This window comes from Lissotriton helveticus, chromosome 9 (genome assembly GCF_964261635.1).
Source record: "Lissotriton helveticus chromosome 9, aLisHel1.1, whole genome shotgun sequence".
NCBI lineage: Eukaryota > Metazoa > Chordata > Amphibia > Caudata > Salamandridae > Lissotriton > Lissotriton helveticus.
The window spans coordinates 655,627,335-655,650,089 of NC_136070.1; the positions used below are offsets into that span (position 1 = coordinate 655,627,335).

General features: G+C 42.6%; 1 protein-coding gene across 1 annotated transcript in view; it reads left to right on the forward strand.

The window, feature by feature from the left end:
- The window catches only part of LOC144781759 (NF-kappa-B inhibitor epsilon-like), a 123,173-nt gene that overhangs the window by 17,197 nt on the left and 83,221 nt on the right, over positions 1-22,755 (forward strand). The window contains exon 2 of the mRNA XM_078660746.1: positions 20,219-20,321. Within this exon, the coding sequence (XP_078516872.1) occupies positions 20,219-20,321 (103 nt within the window). The remainder of the gene's footprint in view (positions 1-20,218; positions 20,322-22,755) is intronic.

A 22,755-nucleotide genomic window follows, 5' to 3' on the forward strand; every position in this document is an offset into this window, starting at 1 on the left:
CGCTGTAGTAGGATAGGGCAACTATATTTAAAATGACCTTCCTCCTTGCAAAACGAACATTGGTTGGGACCTACAGAAACACGTGGTTGACAATACTCGATCCTTTGCGAGTTCCTCTGATATTGTTGAGGCTGCTGCAAATTACTCTGGTAATTATTCTGACCGTTATTATTTTGACCGCCACCACCACGTGGTGGATATGCTTGCTGTAACAAGACCTTCGTTTTCAACTCTTTCGTTTTCTTTTCTACTTTATCTTTCTCGTCTTTGTCTCAATTTTCGTAATACTGTGCTGTAGCTAATATCTGTGCCGAAGACGAGACTGCCCAAGAACTTTCCAAGTCCTTTAACTTTTTGCACAACTCAGGAAGCAAATTGTGCACGAATTTATCGACGAACAGTCTCTGACCACCTTCGGTGCTCATATCTTGACCACTGTGATCGACAAACGTTTCTTCGAACCTGGTGAAGAAATCAGACGCCGTTTCATCTTTCTTCTGTTTACATGCAGACAGTTTATCCCAATTCACGCGTATTTCAGGCATTATCGTTTTCATATAATGAATTATTTTACCAGGCAGTTCTGCTATCAAAGGTTCAGGCTTAGCGCCACCTACTTGTAGGGCATCTGTCGCAGTAATGTTAGCCCATGAGTCACCTAATTCCTGATCATGATCCGTGTGACGAATCTTTCCCCATAAAGGCTGTTGAACAACATTCCCAAATAACATATCGATATCGGCTAAATTCATTACACATGACCCAGCAGTCTGCGACAACTCTTTGTAATATCCTGCAGGGTTTTTACGCGGATCAGGTAATGTCTGTTTAAGTGCTAAAACTTCAGATCGCTTCCATGGGACATGTACCCACACACGCTGAAAGTGTGGCAGAATAGGTGGATTAGCCGTTGCGTCACCCTCTCTCCATTGAGGGGGAACTTCTCTCATGGGATACTGTTGCGCCTTTTTCCTAGGTGTATCGTGCTCAGATTGTGAACCAGAAGTGTTCCCTTTACTCCGATAAGACAACAATATCTCAACCGCTTTTTGGACATCGGGACCTACGATCATTCCTTCCCCAAACTTGAACCGTACACGACACAACTCCTGCGGGTTGCATTCTAAATCATTGTCTTCCAAATCCTCACAGAGGAAAACACACATTTGTTCAAAAACGTATCTCTGTGTCGGTGCTTCCCACTGAAGGAAAACTTTCATGACAGATTCAACGTCATATTTTACAGTATCCACAATCCATGTATGAGCTAAACGATTCAATACATCTCTCTCTTGGTAGTCAGGCAGTTGACTTCGCAACGGTCTTCGTTCCGTGTTAGGGGTCGTAGTAGGCGACCCGAAAAGAGGTGAGAAAATATTAGTTACAGTGCTGTCCATTCTCTGTCGAACGGAAGGAGAGACTGAAGGGAGAACGGGTGGAAAAACAGGGTGAGATAAGGCTGAAGTAGAGGCAATAGCAGAGGGAGCATTATGAGAAACCGATGGTGCACTATGCAAAGTTGTAGAAGGCATAAGCGAAGTAGATGTAGTCGGTGTGCCTTGAGGAGGCTGCACCGGAGGAGCGGAAGCCAGCTGAAGAGCAGCTGGTGGGTGCTGTAGAGGAGCAGGCATAACAACCATGGGCGGCGCAACTAAGGGTTGCGGAGGCGCCGTGGCTGTTTGTGCATAGGGGGGTGGTGAACTTAACAAATGGCCCATTAACGGGTCTTCCTTAAGGTCTTTTGCTGCATCCTTCTTGGGACGCGGCAAAACTGGATAGCATTTATCTATCGCCATTTTACGTTGCCTGTGCAACTGCTCACTCATCTGTTCTTCTTCATTGTCTTTAAACTGCATAGCAGCTTTCATTACTGAAATATTCCCTTCTCTCTTATTTTTCTTCTCTAATTTAATTTCTTTTTGTCTGGCCTCCTTACGCCATAGGCGAAAAGAGTCAAACATTGCCGGCCGGGCTTTCTTTTTGAAAAGTTTGACTTCGAGGTTATCTAGGATTTCGGAATCAAAACTACCGTATTGGGGCCATTTTAAAACACCATCTTTCCTGGTGTATTTAATCCACACTTCGTTGTATGTGATGGGGCCTACCCCATGCTTCACATATAGCTCGTAGGTTGGAGTTCCAACCGGAGGAACCGGACATGAGTCCTCCAATCGGGAGTCCCTATTATTACTGCCAAGACAAAACAAATTTCCAAGTCTAAGACCAGGCATCTTCGCTCTCTAGTCTAGTTCCAAACTTCAAAGGATTATCGATTACGATATTTCTCGTGAATACACGAGTCCTTCGGTTTTGATGCTTGCAAGTACCAACACAAAACTTTTTATCCCAAGGATACCAAAACTAAGATCAACTAAGGACTGGGAGACGCTCCACTTATACTGAACTGAAATGTCGATGACGTCACCAGAAGACTCGTCTCAGTGTTTCGCTCTACCAAACTTCAAGGGTCCAAATCAGGGCGATAGCCAGGGCAGCAGACCTTTGTAGCCGTCGGGAAGCGGGGAACCTCGCAGCAAAGACTTTCGGACCACGTCGACATGCAGGGGTCGATGAAGTGGCAGGCCTTCCTCCAGAATTTTCACACAAAGCTCCTCACGATCCTCTGGCTGACTGGTACCACTGGAATCGCCCGAAACGTTGGGCGCCAACTGAGGTACTGGGTTTTTCAGAACCGGTACTTAACCGGTAACCCAGCGGTGTCAGGGAATACACACCCAAAGACCTCGAGTCCTTTTCCTGATTCAGACCACAGAAACTCAGAGTCTTCTAGGTGAAGTCAAAGATTAGTTTATTGGCTGCAACCAAGGTAACAAGTGTCCTAGAAGTACAACACGGGGAAGTATATTCTCAGGAGACTGCTCAAATTTACAAAGTCAGGCTTCTCTTCTTATACACAATTTTAGGCTTCAGGCAAAACATTCTTGGTTGTAAAGTAAATCGTTAACATATTTCTAATACAAAGAAAAGGCAGAGTCATGATGACATGTCCATATTTCACTTCGTGCCGCCTACAACAAATCATCCGGCAGGGGCCAACATTTCATCAGATATCGCTGGACCCCCAATAAAAACGGGCACCTCCCCATCATAAAGTAAGTGAAGCAAAAGAGTAAAGACAGATGTGAGCAAGATACGGCAGGTGTGTGCGCAATGAGAAGGTTTATGGCCGGCTATCTTGCTTGGCCACTGGAGAGGAACTGACCTAAGAGGTCCGGCCTGGGGCAATGGTTCCAACTTGCACAGGTCATGGAAAAGTCGATCAAGGTGTACGTGTCCTTCTGGGGTCGAATCCAGCTGGTTTATAAGCCTATGTAAAGGGCAACTCACAAAATGGCTGCCATACACAAAATGGAAGCCGAGGGTTCTGAACGAGAGTGACGATTTCAAAGTGGAATCGTCACTTGAATATGCTGAAAATACCTGTACAGGACGTACTCGTCATTCTCGGTCTTTTGGTACTAAATTCGTCAATTTACGATGAAGTTTTATTCTCGAGTGCAGACACATTAGATGAGTCCAGAATTTTCAGTACTACAGAGGTGCCGCCTGTGTCCCAAACAGTAAGTAGCATCCTGCGCAGCTCTCTGAGAGCCGGCGGCGGGCGCTACAAATGTATCGAGTTGCACTTGTCTGCCAGGAGAGCTGCCCGTTGCCCTGGAAACAGCTCAAACAGAATGCGAGCACATGATGACACCGCAGGGGCCAGGCTGCCTCCATAGTGCAGCCAATCATGATCACCGACGTGTCACCAGGGGGCCGGGTCCTAAATCTGGATGTGCGGTACTCCCGCGTCACGTCGTCCGGTCGCCAACAGGAAGTTAGTACGGTCGGCGGGGGAATCTGAGAGTGAGCGTGCGGGCTTCCTCAGTTGCTCACTCTCACAGCCTCGCTGCCTGAGCCTGCGCATACAAAATGTAATATTATTATTTACCGCCCGGCCGCCTAAGTGGTTGGGTGGGACGAGACCCTAACGGAATCATCATCCATTGAGTAACCTACAGTGATTCACTGTGACTGTCCGACCTACGTGCAGATGATTGCGGCGGGTGACGGCTCATGGCGGGAGCAGCCCTTGATTTTGGTCACCCGTCCTTAGTGAGGGAAAGACGGAGGTTTATTCTGGATGCCTCCCCACACCGGGCAGCTCGAGCTCGTTGCATTGAGGCGCGTGGTTGGACCACCCGAGAGTGTAGACCGGGAGCGGTGGTCGTCGGGTGGGTCCCCATGCCCTCGAGGTGCTCCTTTTGATGGAATGCACCCGTCCAGCCTTCAAAATAAAGTAAGTGTGCCTAAGCGCTTTACTGGCCATGCGCAACTTTTAACAGTTGAAAGATTCCTCTGTTTTCGGATATGTTGCCTCATTGCACAGGGCTTCTGACTCTGCAGCACGCGCGCCCTCACTTAGCAAGATACTTCAGCATGCAGCAGAGAGGTGCGAGTCCCGATGGTCTTTGTCGTTTCGGTTTGTAATGAAGGTTTGCTATGCCTTCTTGAATTAAAAGCTTAGTTTTGAAAGTTAAGTGGTATCCAGAAATGCTGTGCTGCCTCCAATAAAATATACTTTCTTCATCGGATGTCTGTTGTGGGAGAAAACGTATGAATGTTTTACCCAGGCCTGGAATTTTCTTTGCATTCTAATGTTTGCTGTTATTTATCATACCAAAATGCAAAACAACAAACCCAGACCAAGTCGAGACACAGTGAATAAGTAGAACACACGTTACCCCCACCCATTACAAGGGCACTGGGTTAGTGCCCTTCCAATTGTAGTACTTTGCAGATGTTTTAAGGTCTTCTTACGAGTTTTTTCGTTGCTCAAATGGGTGTCATTTCTGACATGTATGTTTGTCCCTCGTCTTCATTGCTTGATTTTGCATGTGAGAAAGTGTCACTCATAGTCAAATTATGAAAATGTCACACTTAGCAACCTGAAACCTTGGCAGCTATGGAAACCGTATGAATGTTTTACCCAGGCCTGGAATTTTCTATGCATTCTAATGTTCGCTGTTATTTATCATTCCAAAATGCAAAACAACAATCCCAGACCAAGTCGAGACACAATGAATAAGTAGAACACACGTTACCCCCACCCATTACAAGGGCACTGGGTTAGTGCCTTTCCAATTGCAGTGCTTTGCAGATGTTTTAAGGTCTTCTTACGAGTTTTTTTCCTTGTTCAAATGGGTGCAATTTCTGGCATGTATGTTTGTCCCTCGTCTTCATTGCTCGATTTCGCATGTGAGGAAGTGTCACTCATAGTCGTTGAATTGTCACTCATAATTGCACTGAAATTATGAAAATGTCACACTTCGCAATCTGCAACCTTGGCAGCTATGAATAACATAACAAGTGGTGACAAGCACACCTGAGGAGGAACCTATGATTGCACAGGGAAGATTTGTTCAGGCATTTTGATCAAATGGGCATGGTGCAAGGAGCACTAAATTCAATTAACTTCCATTGGATTATAATCTGCTGATCGCATTGAGGAAGAGGATTATAGGGCATTTTTGGGTTATTGCCTGTGGTCAGGAGAAGATGCCTGTCAATCATTGCTATCAGACTATGACCGTTTGGTCAACGGAATGTTAAGCTTTCAATCAAAGCGCCCTCTTTGCTGCTGGTGGAACTGTGCAGCTTAACATGGAAACCTCGATTCACTGCATATAATTAAGGATGCGCGACCCTTCGTCTGCGAGACCTGGCGTGTGCGTTCGACCCTTTGCACAGAAAACATTATTGACAGTATCGCTTGAGGTCACATAACATGCCTAGCATCCATCTTTGTTTTGGGCAAAGTGATCAGATGAGAAGGAAAAGATCACACGGTATTGGCATACTTTGTTGTCAAGATCATTGGCAACTGCATCAATATAATTCTTGCAGTTGGCCATTACAGGATTGTAGTGGCAATGCTATTTTGAATTATAGTTACAGCAAGTTTGAATTATAGTTACAGCAGTCAAAACGTGTAAGTTCCTTTTGGATAACGTGGAATTCTATTTTATATTTGTCATTACCTTGGTGTATCACTCACAGTTTAAATTGTGCAATGCCTACAGTTTTACTCAAAAGAAATGTTGGATATTTTCGTCTGCTGTAGAATTTTCTCATATTTCAAAGTAAAGTGCGTGCAATACCTACAGTTTTACTCAAAAGAAATATTGGATATTTTCCTCTACCGTAGACTTTTCTCATATTTCAAAGTAGTGAAGTGCGGGCGGGCAGTGAACTAGTCCGGCTTTGTGGTGAAAACTGGACACTGAACAATTCCATCAAGCCACAATATGAGTACACCGTGTTTTAGCATCAGTCCACTGCATGCATTTTAGCCATCTGGTACAGAGCCCATATTATAAGTGGAGTGGAAAGTGTGTTTTCTGAACTACAAACAAACCAGGGTTTTGGATGGCTATCAGGGTGTACAATTAAAGATTTTTGCAGACTGGTTCTCCAAATACTATTATTAATGAAGAGATGTGTGTAGGTCTCAGTTTGCGGAAATGTTATGAGGAATCATCAATAAAATCAGACACACATCCTGAGGATACAGTGGTGAAAGAATAGACCTGTTGGGATTCAGATGGTTCGCATTCAAGTTCAAGAACAGACATTCCTGTGGGAAGTTATATATTGCAAAAAAAGGACCACCGGTGTTGGGTGGTTCGATCGAATGAAGTTACTTATTGTTTTTGATCCCAGTTGTAAGGAGCAGGTGTTGGATGTTGACAATGGGTTAGCAGTTAGAATCCAAATGTTACAGAGATGTTCCACAGAGTTTAGCAGCACACTGGGCAACCTCAAAGCTTTTGAACACAAAATAATGCTTATGGATAATGCAATAAAAAAAAATTACACAAGTTCTGAAAAGTTCCTATTAAGGTCAGAGATAAGGTTTCAAAGGAACCAGAGAAATGAGTACCATTGGATGTAATAGAACCAATTGAAACTAGAAGTTGGATATCTCCATTGGTTGTAGCTCGATGCAGCAAAGGCAAAAAAAGGATTGTGTGTAGATTTACTCCATTTAAAATATAATATGACTATCAACAGATTGTCCCTTCCAAAAAAAAAAAAAAAGTGATAACATGTTTCAATGGCGTAAGGTGTTTTTCAAACATTAAACTGTCACCTGCATACCACCAGGTCTTTCTGTCCCCAGAGTTTATGTAACTTACATTGTTTATTACCCCTTTCGGCTGGTTTAAGTTTAACCAAATGCTATCCGGCCTAGCTCTGGCAGCTGCTGTTTTCCAGCATCCTATGTTTTCAAAGAAAGCGGTATAACATTGTTTTACAGCGTGACTCTTTGGGAGAGGTAGAACTGAGTGTGATTACAGTTTGATGAAAGCTTAAAATATACTGAAGGAGAAAGGACTAATAGTGGAATTTTCAAAATGACATTTGTAGAGAATAATGTTCCTTACCGTGGTTGTATTATTGATGAGTTAGACCTAAACCCACCCTGGTGAGTGTGATTGATGATGCAACCAGACCCATTAACAAGGCTGACATTTGGTCATTTTTGGAACTGGCAGGATGTTGTGCATATTATATTCCAAATTTAGCAGAGAGAACATACATTATCAGGCAGTTACTTAAAAATAAGAATGCATTTGATTGGTCACCTGATAGCATGAAGCATTTTCAAACTATTTAAAACTGCGATTGCTAATGCTTCTGCTTTAAAAAGTTTTGATGCTGGTGTTGATGGTATCATTAACACCCTTGCAAGCAGCAAAGATCTAAAGGCAGTTTCAACTCAGATGGTTAAAAATGGGAAGTAACGTGATTGCTTATGCTTCAAGATCACTGTCTCCTTCTGAGGAGAAAAACCTGATCAATGAGCAAGAGGCCTTAGTTTATAGATGGGTGTTAGATAATTTCAGGTCATTTATATCAGGTAAACACTGTATCATCCATAAACCACAGGTCAAACGTTTATCAACTGAAGGTACAGTTAATACCTTATCCAGAATTGAAATCATTTATATGCATGTACACAGTTTTGTCTACAAAATAATTGACACACCAGAAAAGGATACTTTGTTAGCTGTGTTTTTTAATCTAGGATGCTGGTCCACGTGGAGTAATGTGAAGATGAAGTGTAGAATGGGTTTCCAGTGGCCTTAACACACAACCGTGGTACATCATCTATAAAGAATGATGAGTTGGAAGTAGAATACAAGAAAGATACAGTGTTACAGAAGGTTACGTTGTTTATTATTGATAACTGAACTAATAAGGAGGCATTTACTGGGGTTATTAGATAGACCCTTTGTGAGGTAAGATTGGAGCTAACCGTAGATAATGGTATGGTTCTCAGAGGTGGCAGACTTATTCCCGCAGATGGATTAAGTACCATGGTCATAGTATTCTGTCATGAGGGCCATGTTGGCGTAGTTAGAACAAAAGCTGCAGTAAACAAATGTTTTGGTCTGGGGTTGATCTGACAGTTGAACGGTTTGTAAGAGAGTGCAGGGATTGTTCTATGGTGAATAAGTCACAGCACACTTTAAGACCTCCCATTCCAAAGTATCGATGGGAGTGTGTTACTGTTGATATCATGGGTCCAGTAGATGTCCTTAAAAAATATATTATTGTGCTGATTTATTTGTTTTCGAGATGGCCAGTAGCTAAAGTGGTTCAAGCAGATCAGGATTCAATTTTGGAGTTTTCAAACGAAACTTTTGTTTCTTAATGTATTCGAGTGATTATTTTGAGTGACAATCGGGCACAATTCATGTCTAATAAGGCAAAGTGTTATTTAAAAAAACTAGGAATAAAGCAAAACCGATTCAATCTGCCAATAGTAGCATTGAGGACTGTATTACCCAGATAGGCAGAACAGTTTGTCGTGTCACAATTAATGAGGCTACATGTCTAACTCTGTTTGTGACTGTCAGAGGGAGTAAACCAAGTTCAAAGTACAATCCTGGTTATTTGTTCTGCAAATTTGTGGAACAGTGGTCCTTGGAAGAGATGAGTGTAAAGTTCCATCCGACTCAAAACACAGTGTCAAGCCTACAAAAATCAAGGATCATGGTTGGGTTTGCATGAGCGTAAATTTTCTGACCCTGATGAAGTAGTGATCATTTTAGAAAATTCTGTGAGATTGAGAGATGGTATGGTTTGAAACCTCAACAGGGTAGCTGTTGGACTAAATGATACTTGGATGAACTATAATAAGAAGGGCAACTGAGATTATTTCAGATGGTTAAATGATGAAACGGTTGAGGCTGTGGAGTAGGGGTGATCCAGCGGAAGGCCAAGGTTGAACTATTCACCAAACCAAGTATTTCAATGGGGCCCATATCACACTCCCTGGCCAAATCCGCTGGGAATCAAGGTTTTTATAATTCAATTAAGTTCTGATTAGTTAATTCCCTGTAACCAGAAATCAGTTTAAATCAACCATTCAATGCCTAACTAATCTTCACAAATCAACACTCTTTCCTCTGGTCGATGGACCATTAGTTGAGTTAGTTGATATTAACAACTATTTAACTAATCCACAGATCTCAGTGAAATAACCACAGACTCTGGGCAAGATTCATAAGCTTTATATAAGATTTCAGTCATAAATTGATCGCTTACACTACAGATTCACAGTGCAAACTCCATCATTCTTATCAAGGGAGAGAAAAATTCATTTAGCAAGAACATTCATTAACACAGGATTCATTCAACAAAATTAAAGGCAAAAAGAGTGGATAGATGTAGAGACAAAAGGACATATAATAAAATATATTTGCAAAGCATTATGCAAATTTGAGACAGAACGATAATTACTTAATGAAATACTGAAAACCACCCCTCTGGCCAAAGGACTGGTAAGGGTCTCCTGAATTAGGGTCAGGAGACCAGGACTATAGGACAAGATCAGGATAGGACAGATACTTACTAGACTTCTCTATAAACCCGTTGCACCAGGCCGCATCCCTCTCTTACACTCTCTCCCTCCTCGATGTTCCTCCGGAATCTTCGGATCTAATCAGGCTGTCATTTGGATCTGAATCTTCCCAGTCTGCTCTCTCTTCTTTTCTTCTAGCAGCTCTCGCCTCTTACTCTCTCTCTCTCAGCATTGATGATGTCTAACTTAAGTTGCAAATATTGATGAAGTACGGAATATGATTGGACGGGGCTAGGGGAGTTTTCATCACATCATGCTGACATATTCGTTTTTATTAATGTTCTTTTTGTTCTGCAAACCCCTCCCCTTTAGCTCATTCACTACTTTAACGCCTTAACCGCGGCGGCAATTCCGCAGCAGTGTGGGCCTTCCATTGAGTGGGCGGGGCTGCGCCAGCCAAAGGACGCACGCAACATTACCGAGGTAGTGCTTGCAACGGCCTTTGACCGACGGGCGCACTTAAAGGGTTAATTCTCATACATGTATTGTTGCAATACTTATTAACATTTAATACAGGCTCCAATGAAGAGGGATACACGTCTTACTTTTCTCACGACTTCTGTCCTTGTTCTTTGGCAGTCATTCAACTCTTTCGGTCATCGGGTCACATCATGAATTTACTGAGCAAGCACTGCTCTATTTTATCCGTCGCCATTTTCATTTCGGTCATGTACGAAAGTAGTCCCAAATGCACACTATTAATAAAGGAATCACAAATAGGTATTCATTTCTCAAATATATAGTTTCACTGTTCACCACCCACTTCTACTCTATCCCATGTTATTAATATTCCCTTGAGCAAAAGCATTAACAATAGCAGCTTTCCTTTGAGTTCAAGCAAGCAGATGCCGGGCATGCGGTGCCTCAAGACTGCATGTTTGTTACCCTGGGCATAGTTCGCGTAGTAGCGCTACGCGTAGCTACGCGAAGTGCACTTCGCACTATGCGAGCTACGAGAACTGTGTAGTGCACTGTGGAAAATGCTGTTCACACTGATTGCACAGTGCCGGATGCTAGTCCGCCCTGTGCAATCAGTGCAAACCACATTTTGCACAGTGCAAGCGGTTGTTTTCTGCCGCTTGAGTAGATTTCTACTCGAGCGGCAGCTTTCTCAACGCGGACTGGTAGTTTCTCATCGTGAGCGGTTGCGAGCACACGCGACTACTCGCAATGAGAAACCTGACCTCCCCGCATTGAGAATCTCGCCGGGAGGTTTATTTTCCACGCTCACTTGATGTTGCTGATCGCGAACAAGAAAAAAGTCTCACCGGGATGTCATTTTGCTCGCTCGCGGTCTTCAACTTGACGCTGAGGACCGCGAGCAAGCAAAAAATGACGCATGTTTGCACTGTGCTACGTGCAATGCGCATAGTGCGAAGTAGTGCAAACTTGGCAAACTACGCAAGCGTAGCATAGTACTTCGCCCAGAGTTACATGTTAGTCCTTCTTGCGCATGCGTGAGAGTTTTCCCTCTTAAACGAGTTAGTCATGTTACTTTTACGTAATTCAGGTTTGCACATGCGCAAAGCATTTTTCCAAGTTAAAGCAAGTTTTAGTCGCGTTGCATTTATTCTACGTAAATTAAGCATGCGTTAAGCTTTTCTCGTGTCAGTGTCTGGTATATATTTGTTTTCGTCTCATTCTACAGCTTTTAATGGTTAGTGAAAAATAAATGAAGGAATTCTCCAAGCAAGTTTTGTTTTCTTGAATCCTTGCTTAATCAGGGGACAGGTGTGAACTGGTTGATATCAATTGGGAAACACAGGGTGCTACAGAGGATGCAACTAATGTTGTGGCAGATTCCTTTAATTGTTAAGGGGATAATGGGCTTGGAACTAGTTGCTCTATAAGTAGCAAATTCCAACACGCGTGGTAAGGTGAATATTTTGTTCATAATAAATAGAATACCTGTGGTTTTTCAAGGTGAATTCTTTGTCATACTTTGTGATTTTCAGATCGTTTCTCTTTCCATAATTTTCAAATTGTAATTATGATTTTTTTGTCTATAAAGAGGGAGATTTGTTGTGGGTTTATGTAATGGGTTAGAATAGTTGGAATGGAATCCTGAGTACGTTGACTTTAGGTTTCATCCACGGGTGGCTAGATGCTTGGAGGACCCAGACTGTGCTGGCTGTCATAATTTAGTTTATTTGGTGTTTTATATAGCGCGAACATGACCCAAAATAGGGTATCGGAGCGCATTACATTTACATATCTTTCAACTTAGTACAACACGATTTACATGCAAAATTTGTCAAAATAATCATCGTACAGCAGGTTGCTAGAATCAGTTATGCTACCAGATCCTAAGTAATTATACATTGATTTGAGACAAAAACATTTATGCTATAACACTCCTATATGCCAGTCCAAAATGATGGTTAGGGGTCGATGTCTGGTAGCCTGTGTGTGAACAATAAGGTCATCTGATAATGTCTAGCCTGCTGAAATTATAGAAGGAATTTGCTCATAAAAAAGGATTTTGGCTGTATTTTTGAAAGCAGAAATGGACGGAATTCTTATAATGTTCGGGGGGGAGAGCATTCCAAATTCTTGGTGCTGCACCAGAGAAAACTCGGTCATAAGTTTTTTTTCTTTCGGAAACGGGCTGGTTTCAGTAATAGATCTCCATGACTCCGGGGAAACTCTGCATCCTCCTGCTAGTGTGGTTTTCTGCGCTAGGTACATTGGTGTTTTATAGTGTATCGTTTTGTGAGTGAAACATGCCATTATTTGTTGTATTCTCTCTTTGTAAGGCAGCTAGTTGAGCGCTTTCTGGTGAGGGGTGATTTGGTAGAATTTTCTGTAACCAGTTATAAGTCTTGTGGCTGCATGGAGACAAGCTTTTAGTGGTGCTGTTGAAATCTTGGGTAACCTAGCTAGAGTTGTGCCACCGTACTCGATCCTCGATATGATGACAGGACTGCTGTTTTCAGATCTGAGTTGTTTATGAAAGGTTTAAGTTTTCTGAGGTAGCTTAAATGGAAAGGGGCGTTTTTTGCCATCGTGCTAATGTGTTAGCCTGTTCAGGTTTTTGTCTAGCATAATTCAAAGGGATTTGGTTGAATCAACAAGCCTCGGAGTACAGTTTAGCGCCGTGATCTGCTTGGTCCATTCCAAGATATTCGTTGCGCTTTTCAGGGGGGAAATCATAAGGAATTCAGTTTTATGCAGGTTAAGCGTTAGGTGATTACTAGTTAGCCAATGTACTCCTCATGTACAATAAATTCACTTGCATCTATTGCATGTGAGTATGATTAATAGCGTAACAGACATGCCACCCTGGCATCATAGAGTGCAGTGGTGTCTCCTAACACCCCGGCAGAGGAGTCTTTCTGAAACTGATATCTTTGGACTTCTATAGGCCTGAGCTCTCAGGGAAACGTGGAGCCTTGCAACTTCTAAGAAGATCACATTTTGACAGTAATCCAAGCAGTACTCATCTTCAATTTCACACTAAGGGTGTTCTTATTTTGTTGCTGAGGAGAGATCTCTGAGTTCTCCACACAAAAGTGTCATAGCCGCTTCATTGCTACCACATCATGTGTGACATCTTCAGCCAGTCCCACCACTTTTCTAGTATTGGGCAATATAGCAATGTTATTCACTACAATGTTGCAAATGTATGCAAATGTTTGCGAAATACAGTTGCCTGTATCCAGTGTTATAATTGTATGGAAGGTTGTACGTCACATGCAAAAGTCACATGACATACCAGTAGGAAACTAGTTTGCAGAGAAAGAATCTCTATGTGAACCAGTCTCTTACACTCAAACATTATGTGAAGTGTTATGCCTGCCAAATCTCGCAATATTCACATAATGCGAATTTTACATATTGTGTAGCATTAAAACAATGGGGCTACCAGGACAGGACTGAGGCAAATTAAAACACATTAAATTTAACCAGGGTCGCATGGTCCCTCTATTTTTGTCCATCATTGGCTGAAGAAAAAAACACTTTCCTGCCTGTCACATGCTAGTGCTGCAACTCAATGTCACCAGAAGTCCCTTTTGTGGTTCAGGGACTAAATGACAGTGTATTGCCACTTACTTTTAAACTTACTGTGTTAAGTTGTTTTTATTGCTTCTGACCCTCGAGAAAGATGTTATATACTTTTAAATAAAATACAATGCTGATTTTGATGCTTTGTCCAATATGACCCCTTTTGTAAGTGTGTCAAACACAGAATGCTCTTTCACTTGTTAATTACACAGGCCACAACTCGCGTAAAGACTTCTCAAGCCACACCCATTTAGGGTCCCACCACCTTTTTCTTCCCACTTAAAGCATCGTCTGAACGGTAATTTTGAGGTTGTGACTTGTGTGTCCTTAACCGTACTGAGCAAACCCCACCCTGCAGAGTGCTGTTAGCTCAGTGCTGCTCTCAGGCTCCTCTCATGATACTTTAGGGTTTTTATTAGGATATGTCCAGGCCACTTCTATGATTTGTGGCCCTGGCAAAGAAATAGTTCACATGGCCTCATCCTTATTAAAGCCTGAACAGTAATTGTGTGGAATGTAAACAATGTCTATTTATTGGCTTACTAGACATTTGTTCTGCTCCAAACAGTTGCTAAGTCTCTGGTAATTGCAAGCACTGGTAGGTGCCCCAGTAATAAGCAAACCTCCCATTAATTATTGTTTATGTCTCTTGCAGCTTTTTTTGTGCCAGAGAAGACATTTGGTAATGATTTGTGAAACATTTTTCTTACAGTTATTTCACCAGATTACTGCCTGACTTCAGGATATGGTAGACAAGGCAGGAGTGTCATCTGTGCAGGTGCTTGATTTGAGCCTGTGATAGCTGAGAACAGACTAATCAAGAGCCCAGTTAGTGTAGGAAGGGTTTGCTATTATATAAGGCACATAACTTAAGGCAGTTCACATCTCAATGCTGTCCCTTGGTCCTATGTCATGAGGATGGCATTCCTGACATTTGTAAGAATCCTAGGTTCATGCATGAGTAGCTGCCCACCCCAGTACAGATTTTGCTTTGCATTCTGGTACTTGTAATACTTTAAATTCCAATATAAAATAAAAAATACTACAAGTCACGTAAGGCACCTACATAAATGAAGAACTCTGATGCCTGTCTACACCAACAATCTCTTCTTAAATTGACCCATGTTACCATCTCCATCCATCGGTCTCATCTATCGACACAGTGCCACTCCTTGTCTTTAGATGATTTAAACTTTACTATAGGTCTCCCCACTGAATTTACCATTAAGATACCTTGCGGTGCCTGACTCACTGGCCTTTCTTTGTTTCTTTTTCACGTTTCAATGCATGCTGACCAAGCCACCATCTTTGTCCTCTACAGGACGAAGGGGTGGGGGCTGGAAATTGGCTGAGAGACTTCCTTGCTCGGTTACCACACAACCTGTTAGTGGTAGCACTTCTGCAGAAGAATGGATCAGGAAGAGAGTAAGATTGTACCTGCTCTTCTAAGAGGCCATCTGTCGCCTATGCCCTACACCCTAGAGTCTGGGCCATTTCAAAGGTCATCAGGAATGCTTTGGAGGAATCCTTCAATTCATAATGTAAGCTGGGAGGTTCATGCCAATTTCAGGCTTACTTATCACTCACACAATATAAGTAAAAAATGGATTCCTGAGAATACTGACATATTAAGCAGCAAGATTTGCCTTTCTGCATGTGGCTGGGTCCAAACTGAGGCAGCATGCGGTGCAAAATAATGATGGACTGGGATGCGGCTCCAAGTAATTGCAAGTGGCTGATATTAATTCAAACATTCTCTCCATCACTTTTTGTACACTTAACTGTGTCACCCCCAAGTGGAATGGGTATGCCCAGGCAACGCTGTATTACTGCAACCAAGCTTTACCTTGCTGATGAGCCCTAATCAAGGCGAAATAGTTCCTAGGTTGCTTGTGCTCTGGTTTATGGAGAATCTTACCTGGCAATTCGGCCTGGACTGTTCCCATTGGAGCAAGGTCAAGACTGATTTTCCACAAAGATGGGTCCAAACTGAAGTGGCATGGTGTGCAAAATAATGATGGACTGGGATATAGCCCGAGTAATTACCAGTGACTGAGATTAATTCAAGCATTCCACCCATTACATTGTGTATACAGTGCTTCTTTCATTCTAGTCACAACTTTTTCCTTCATCCCAGTCCATGGAAACTATGCTGCGGGCAATGGACAACGTAGCCTCTGTTACTGTGTCAATGGGATTCGCTCTGAAAATTATATTATTCAACATGCACGATAATAAAAACGCCCTTGATATTCAGAGCAATTTTCATACCTGGCATATTGCCAGTTCACTAAGCATAATATCTGGTTGACCGGTTGGGAAGATTATTTTTCTGTTAATAGGGGGGGAGGCGGGGAGGCAGGGAGGCGGAAATGCATCACAATTATGAAAATGTTTATTAAGACTATAGTTTTAATAATTTTCTTTCTGCTGATGGTGCTTAAGAACACTTGTAGCCCACTCACTGCAAACCATAGCATGTGCACCTTAAGGCATCCAGATATACCTGTATTGACCAATGTGTGCCGTCACCTCGAAGGTACATAGACAGTCCATCAGCCTTGTTTAAAAAACAGCGGCGGGCCGTGACCCACAACACTGGAGGGGCAACAGACAAACCCAAGGGGGGATGGGGGGGGGATTTAAAGGAGCAAAGGGATAATAAAAAAAAATTTACTTACCCGGATTTCAATCCGCATTTACTTCTTTCTTCTGCAGTCAGCTTGAAGGCACACCTCATGGAGCCTCAGGCAACCCCTTTCTGCAAATCCTATTGCTGCTTTCATGCTGCAAAGAAGTAGCATGACAGCAGCGCCAGGATTGACTGGAGCAGGTTGCCTCGACGCTCCAGCAGGAAAAGGAGGCCTGTGCCTGCTCTGCACCCAGCTGTCTGAGACAGCTAGGTGGAGAGATTTACACTGTGCAAGTCAGGCTGGCCGTCGCAAGACGTCCGGTCAAGGTGACTTGTGCAGTGTAAACTGTTGGAGTGAGCACCACTCTCCTGCTGTCAGTCAGTAGAAGTCCCGCCCCCAAATACTGCTCGGGCTGGGAGCAATGAAAAATAAAACGGTAATTCATTTTATTACCGTTTTATTTTCATTTTTGCTGCACTGCACTGACAGCAGGGGGGGAAACGCTCCTCTGCCCTAATTGGGGGGCAGCAGCTATTCAGAAACTCTTTCCAAACTCCAATTAGCTGCTGTCTTTGTCTGAGACCCTATGGTAGGGATTATTAGCCCATCGCATTGACCTGCCAATGTGATTGACCGGTGCAACTAGGCGTGACTGCTGGCATCCAAAATGTCCTAGAAGATGCTTGGCTTTTCTTTAGAAACTTTGTTTCGCCACTGAGTGTAGTTCTGTCCCTAAGAACGGTGAACTGTCTATTGAACCTTCAGCTAATTATGGGAGACAGAACAGCTGGATTTTCTTCTTAATTTCACATTTGGCTACCTTATCGCAATCACTTTAATGCACACCAAACCAATGTCTCCATCAATAATCGAACAAACTACTGCACAGTCCATCTTAAACTACAAAGTTCATTATATTGGTTGGTGCACCAACTAGGAAAGCACGTCATGGTCAAAATTAATCGTCTCCCTTTTCAGAAACTGCCCTGATAATGAAATATTCAATTTTTAAATAGGCCATCCTTTTTAGCCCTTCCAATCGTCCATTCAGCTCTTTCGAATTCTCCACTTATTGCCTTTTTCTGGGTGCCTTAAAGTTAATGTGGAAATCCATCTTAAAACACATCTCCAATTTCTTGGCTCTTTTCCTGTACTGTGAAATTACTCACTAAAAACAACTTCGCAGCACTCATTAATTTTTCAGTCTTGTATTCCCTTGCATTTCTGCTAGATATGTCTCCCTGCCCTCAGTGCCTTAAGTGGGATGAAATAGGTGGGATTGGGTTATAAAACGTGCGTGCCCTAAGAGGTATCAGTAGGAATCCTCTTGAAGAGTTGTGGCGTACTTAAAGTTGTGGCCAATCAGTGCTTAATTTGAGCTGGTGGTTTCCAGACTCGGCACCAGCACTTTATTGTCAATACTGGCACTTATGACAGCTGCCACATGGTGGCGATGTTTGTGTAATTTAGAGATAAGCAAAACAACAGTTGTTTATTAATTCAATATACATTAAAAACAACTAAAACCTGCTGCCAAAGCCATTCTTATAGTTTTGGGGACCTCAAACGGTCTGGATGGCCACACTTGTAGAAGTGTGATGGCTAGTGGTTCTGTAAGTACTGTCATTGGCAGTGCTGGCAGTGGCAATGGGTAGCGCAAGTTACGGTGGTCCCCTGACGAGGACCCTGGCACTTATTTTTTACAAATGAAGAACTGGGCCTAATACAAGTGTGATGGAATGTGTTGCTTGCAATATAGTACTATTGGACAAAGAATAACCAAAATCAGCAAAATATGTATTTTTAATAATAATATTGCACAATTATGCCGCGCCATGAGCAATAAAGCACTCAACAAATGTACATTTAAAAGCATGCAGCACCAGTACGTTTGCTTTCTATATTCTTGTTTGGTGGAGTGTACACAGGGAATAACTTGTTTATTATTCAATTGGAATGAAATATTACGTTAGACCCTGAGACAGAGTACCCACCAGGAATACGTCTTTTTAACAACCTACTGTCACAGGACCCTGGGAAGAGACCTCTGCCTGCCTTTAGTCTCTCATCTGCAAGCTTTTAGACTGCTTAGAAACAGCCTTCATTTATGGTGGGAGCGCTCTACAAAAAATTAGACCTTCAAAAGCGGGCAACTCACTGAGGTGGGAGGGCAGACCGCATCACCCACACCAACAGACGCAGTATCCGTGAGACCTAATTCTGGCTATACCCACATATGTTTGTATTTAAAATAGGAGTGAAGTCCCCAGTACAGTGGATATTGTTTTGTGTGGACTGACGTTGTATTCAGCCCTGGCAACTCTTGACGTCATGTGAAGCACTGCCCCCGCTTTTGGCCCCTTCCTTAAGAACTGGATAACCGGATGGCTACTACGACGTTTACTGCATTCTTACTTGAATTGACTTAGTCTTTTCCCTCAAGCAGATGAATGACTTGTTACCATCTTGGTGGGGACCAGGGAAAGGATGGTGCTGAGCCGGGTGGCTGTGGGTCTTCGAATGCCATTCATTCCTGCAAAAGGTTCAAACAGAGCTCTCCAATAGCCACACAAGTTTCATCTTAGTGTAATTGTGCTGGCAAATGGAAGGTAACCTGTCCCTTTCAGATGTAAACATTTGGAGCATAGCCTTCAGGGAAGTGTTCCCAGTACACCCTGGCATATACCAAAACCCCACAGTCAGTTCTCTGTTGTCATTGCCGTTCTCATGCTTCGTGCTAGCTTCCTTTTTCTGCTCCTCGAAACCCTCATCACCCTTCTTCCTATGGCTTAGCAATTTTAAAATGTTCAACAAGTTTAATTTCCCAATTTTTCTTTAGTTGTAGCCGTTTGGTGAGACCTTAAGGATTTGGCGATTCCCATGTTTTGCTTCTTGCAGTATTTTGCACTCTCCTGCACCAGTTGCTCAGCCCTCATTCCCATATCCATTATTTTTTCACATGTTCTTCTGTCTTCTGACCTAGCCTGTATGTCTCAATAGGGTTTGTCTACAGCCTCGTGCCTCCACCCTCCCTTCAGACTTGTTTGTTGAACTTACTTCTGGTTGTCCCCACGATCATGTCTGCACTGCTGCCAGTAGACAAGATGCTCATAGTCTCTCGTGCCATGCCCAGCTGTGCTCCTGCGTGCTGCATACCAGCTGACAAAATGTCTGCCAGCAGAATGCTTGTCCTCCTTCCTAACCATTTTCTCTTTCCTGTTCCCACACGAACTTGAACTCTACTGCCGCTTCCAAAACAGCTACAATTCTATTTTTTTCCATCTCATCACCTTAGATCACTTGGGCCCTTCCCTCGTCCCTTATCAACTTTAATGGAGCCTGCAGCAGCAAGGTCATTTTTACTATTTCCTTATTGTATTTTTTGCTTATTCTTTAGCTCGGCTACCAACACATTCAGAAGGGTCCACACTGCGCAGTGCGGCAGCTCAGAACCTCTTCGGGGCCATTTGTTTTTGGCTGGATCCAAAAAACAGCTTAGGTGGGGACATTAGTAGTTTCCTTACTCCTGTGAACCCCACTCACAATGGTTCAAGAGCTCCCATCCCATTCCAAATCCCACCCCTCAACCCTCCAGACTGTGCTCCTCCATCACAGCTCTCTCAGCCTATCATGTCTCTCTCCACAGGTATCTGAGCCTCTGTATCATCCACGAGCAGCAGCGTGTTGCCCTGGATCTCATCCTACAATCCCCGCCGGAGTTTCTGAACTTCCACAACACCCTCCTACAGGTAAAGTTATTGCTGCCATTGTAAAATCGTGAAAGCTGATATAAAATCCTTTGTGGGACTTTGAAAAAAGCATAGGTCTGAGGGGACCGTAACAGAACCTCCAAAGGAGAGTGATAAGATAAGAATGTGGGGAGCGACAACCGTTATTGGAAACATCTGTATCAATTTGTGCATTTGTGTTGGGTAACTCTATGCTTTTATGCACCTCTATCTGGAGAGCATTCGGTGTATTAGTGCAGCACAACTGATGCCTGGGGATTTAATCAGGCCTTCATATACATACAAGGCAGTCCTATGGAGTGCTCACAGTTGGCCAGGTACACGTGTAATGGTGGCCATTCAAAGGAGCTTTTCAAATTCGTTTTGGTGGAGGGGAGGATTTACTGATGTACCACTGTGGGGATCTTCATAAACAATGGAAGCCCGATGGTGACCTGGGACTATGTCAGAATGCAGACCAGGCCTGATGTATCAGAAGGCAAGTGTAATAGGAGCCATTTGGAATTGAGCAACATTCACTTGAAAGTTCAGACATGTAAAGTAGATGCATGAAACACCTTAAATGTTACAACATCACTGATGACAAAACAATTAGGAGCAGCTAGTTTAACAATGCTACCTTTAGGTTTCTCTTTGGTACCACTGGCACAGCCATGGCTACCAGTAGTCTCTGTGGTCATGAAGTCAGAAGTGAAAACGGTATGTCTACAGGGTTTTAAGAATCCAATTAACTTCCTAGATTTTCCGGTCCTTACCCTTCTTCTAGCCTCTCAACAGGCAGAAGGTAACTATTGAAGGTTTAACTGGGTGCCAACCCATGGTGTCATTCAGGCCTATGGATGCAATATGTCCCAATCCTCTACCCCTGGTACTGTGGGGCTTCAACAGACATGGCTATTTCGTGAAGCCCAATACTGGCGATTGTAATATTTCATGTGAATAACTTTACAATGATACCATCATCACCAAAACGTTATTTGATTTTTTTCCAAAAATAATATAAGTATACAATCAATTAGTGAACCAAAATGCATTAAAAGATACAAGTAGTAAAGAGCCACACATAGTAAAAAGAAAACACATTTTAAAATAGCTTAAAATAAGAAAAACTATCGAGTCAAGTATACCTAGGATTAAAACTAAGAACTGGCCCTAAAAACTCCTATCAAAAAGCAGGATTCATGCAAACACAGTTTGGGTGTGGATAAAAGCAATAAATATAAAAACGCTGGTCTAATCTGTCAAAAACCATGGGCAACAGCAACGGCCTAATATACTAGAGAAACAAATCTGCGGCAGATAAGCGCTACATGCATGGTATCACAAATAGATACATTATCACATGTACATAGAGGCAAATTAGATGGTCTATGCCAACCCCCACTTGGGAACAGAAGCTGATGGAAAGTGCTAAGTCTAAACAAAGTAAGTTAGAAGACGCTTGTGAAGATGGGACATTTCCAAGAGTATGTAAGACTAAATTTCTTTGTACAAATGTGACCATAACATATGATCTCATAGACTGCTTGGTAAGGCTAAAGCTTCCCGACCTGCATCCGATGTAAGGAAAAAACGCCTTTTTAACCCATGCAAATATATTTTTTTACTAATTCCATCAGGCTCTGATAAAAGGCGTGGTCTTCTTAAATTGTTGAAAGTCAACTTAATATACTGAAGCCATGGAATCTGCAGTGCATAGTCCAGGGATAAACCGTCCAGAAGGATTGATCTATTTAGTTCCCACTCCTCCTTGCACGAAACTGAACACCAGAGTAACAGCGGGCGTGAACGAATAATATCAGAAATAAATTTCATGCCAAATTCATCATGTACAATTTCGGCCGGAGTACTACGTCCAACAGCTAAAAGACCCCTCAAGAGCCTATATTTCGTAACCTGAATATTGTCAAAGGATGCATAGCCCAAAATATCGCTTCCAAATGTTGCCATGGGTATACATTTGGCCTTATATACATCCAACATTACTTTTATATGCCTATGCCCAAGGCAATTGGCAAAGGTATTCAGGCCAGAAATACCTTTTTGAGGCAGCCTACATTTTTTTTATCTCAGATTGTCAACTGAGACTTCAGTTTAATAAAATCCCCAAATAGGAGAAGTTTGCAACACTGCCCAGGGTCTGACCCTGGGCTTAAAGTCTGGTACTTTTCATATTCTTAGAACCAATCACCGTAAAATGAGACTTTTTTAAATATGTGGACAGGTCCAAATTGGCCATAAAAGAGATTAATAAATCTAAAAGCTGCTGAGGACTTCTAGCTGTACGAGCAATTAAAAATGCATCATCAACATATAAAGGCATGGGGATTGGCCTGCCATTAAATCTGGAGACATCTAGACGGCCATTGGAAAACACCTCCTCCAAACGATTAATATACATGATGAATAAAAATGGAGCAAGGATACATCACTG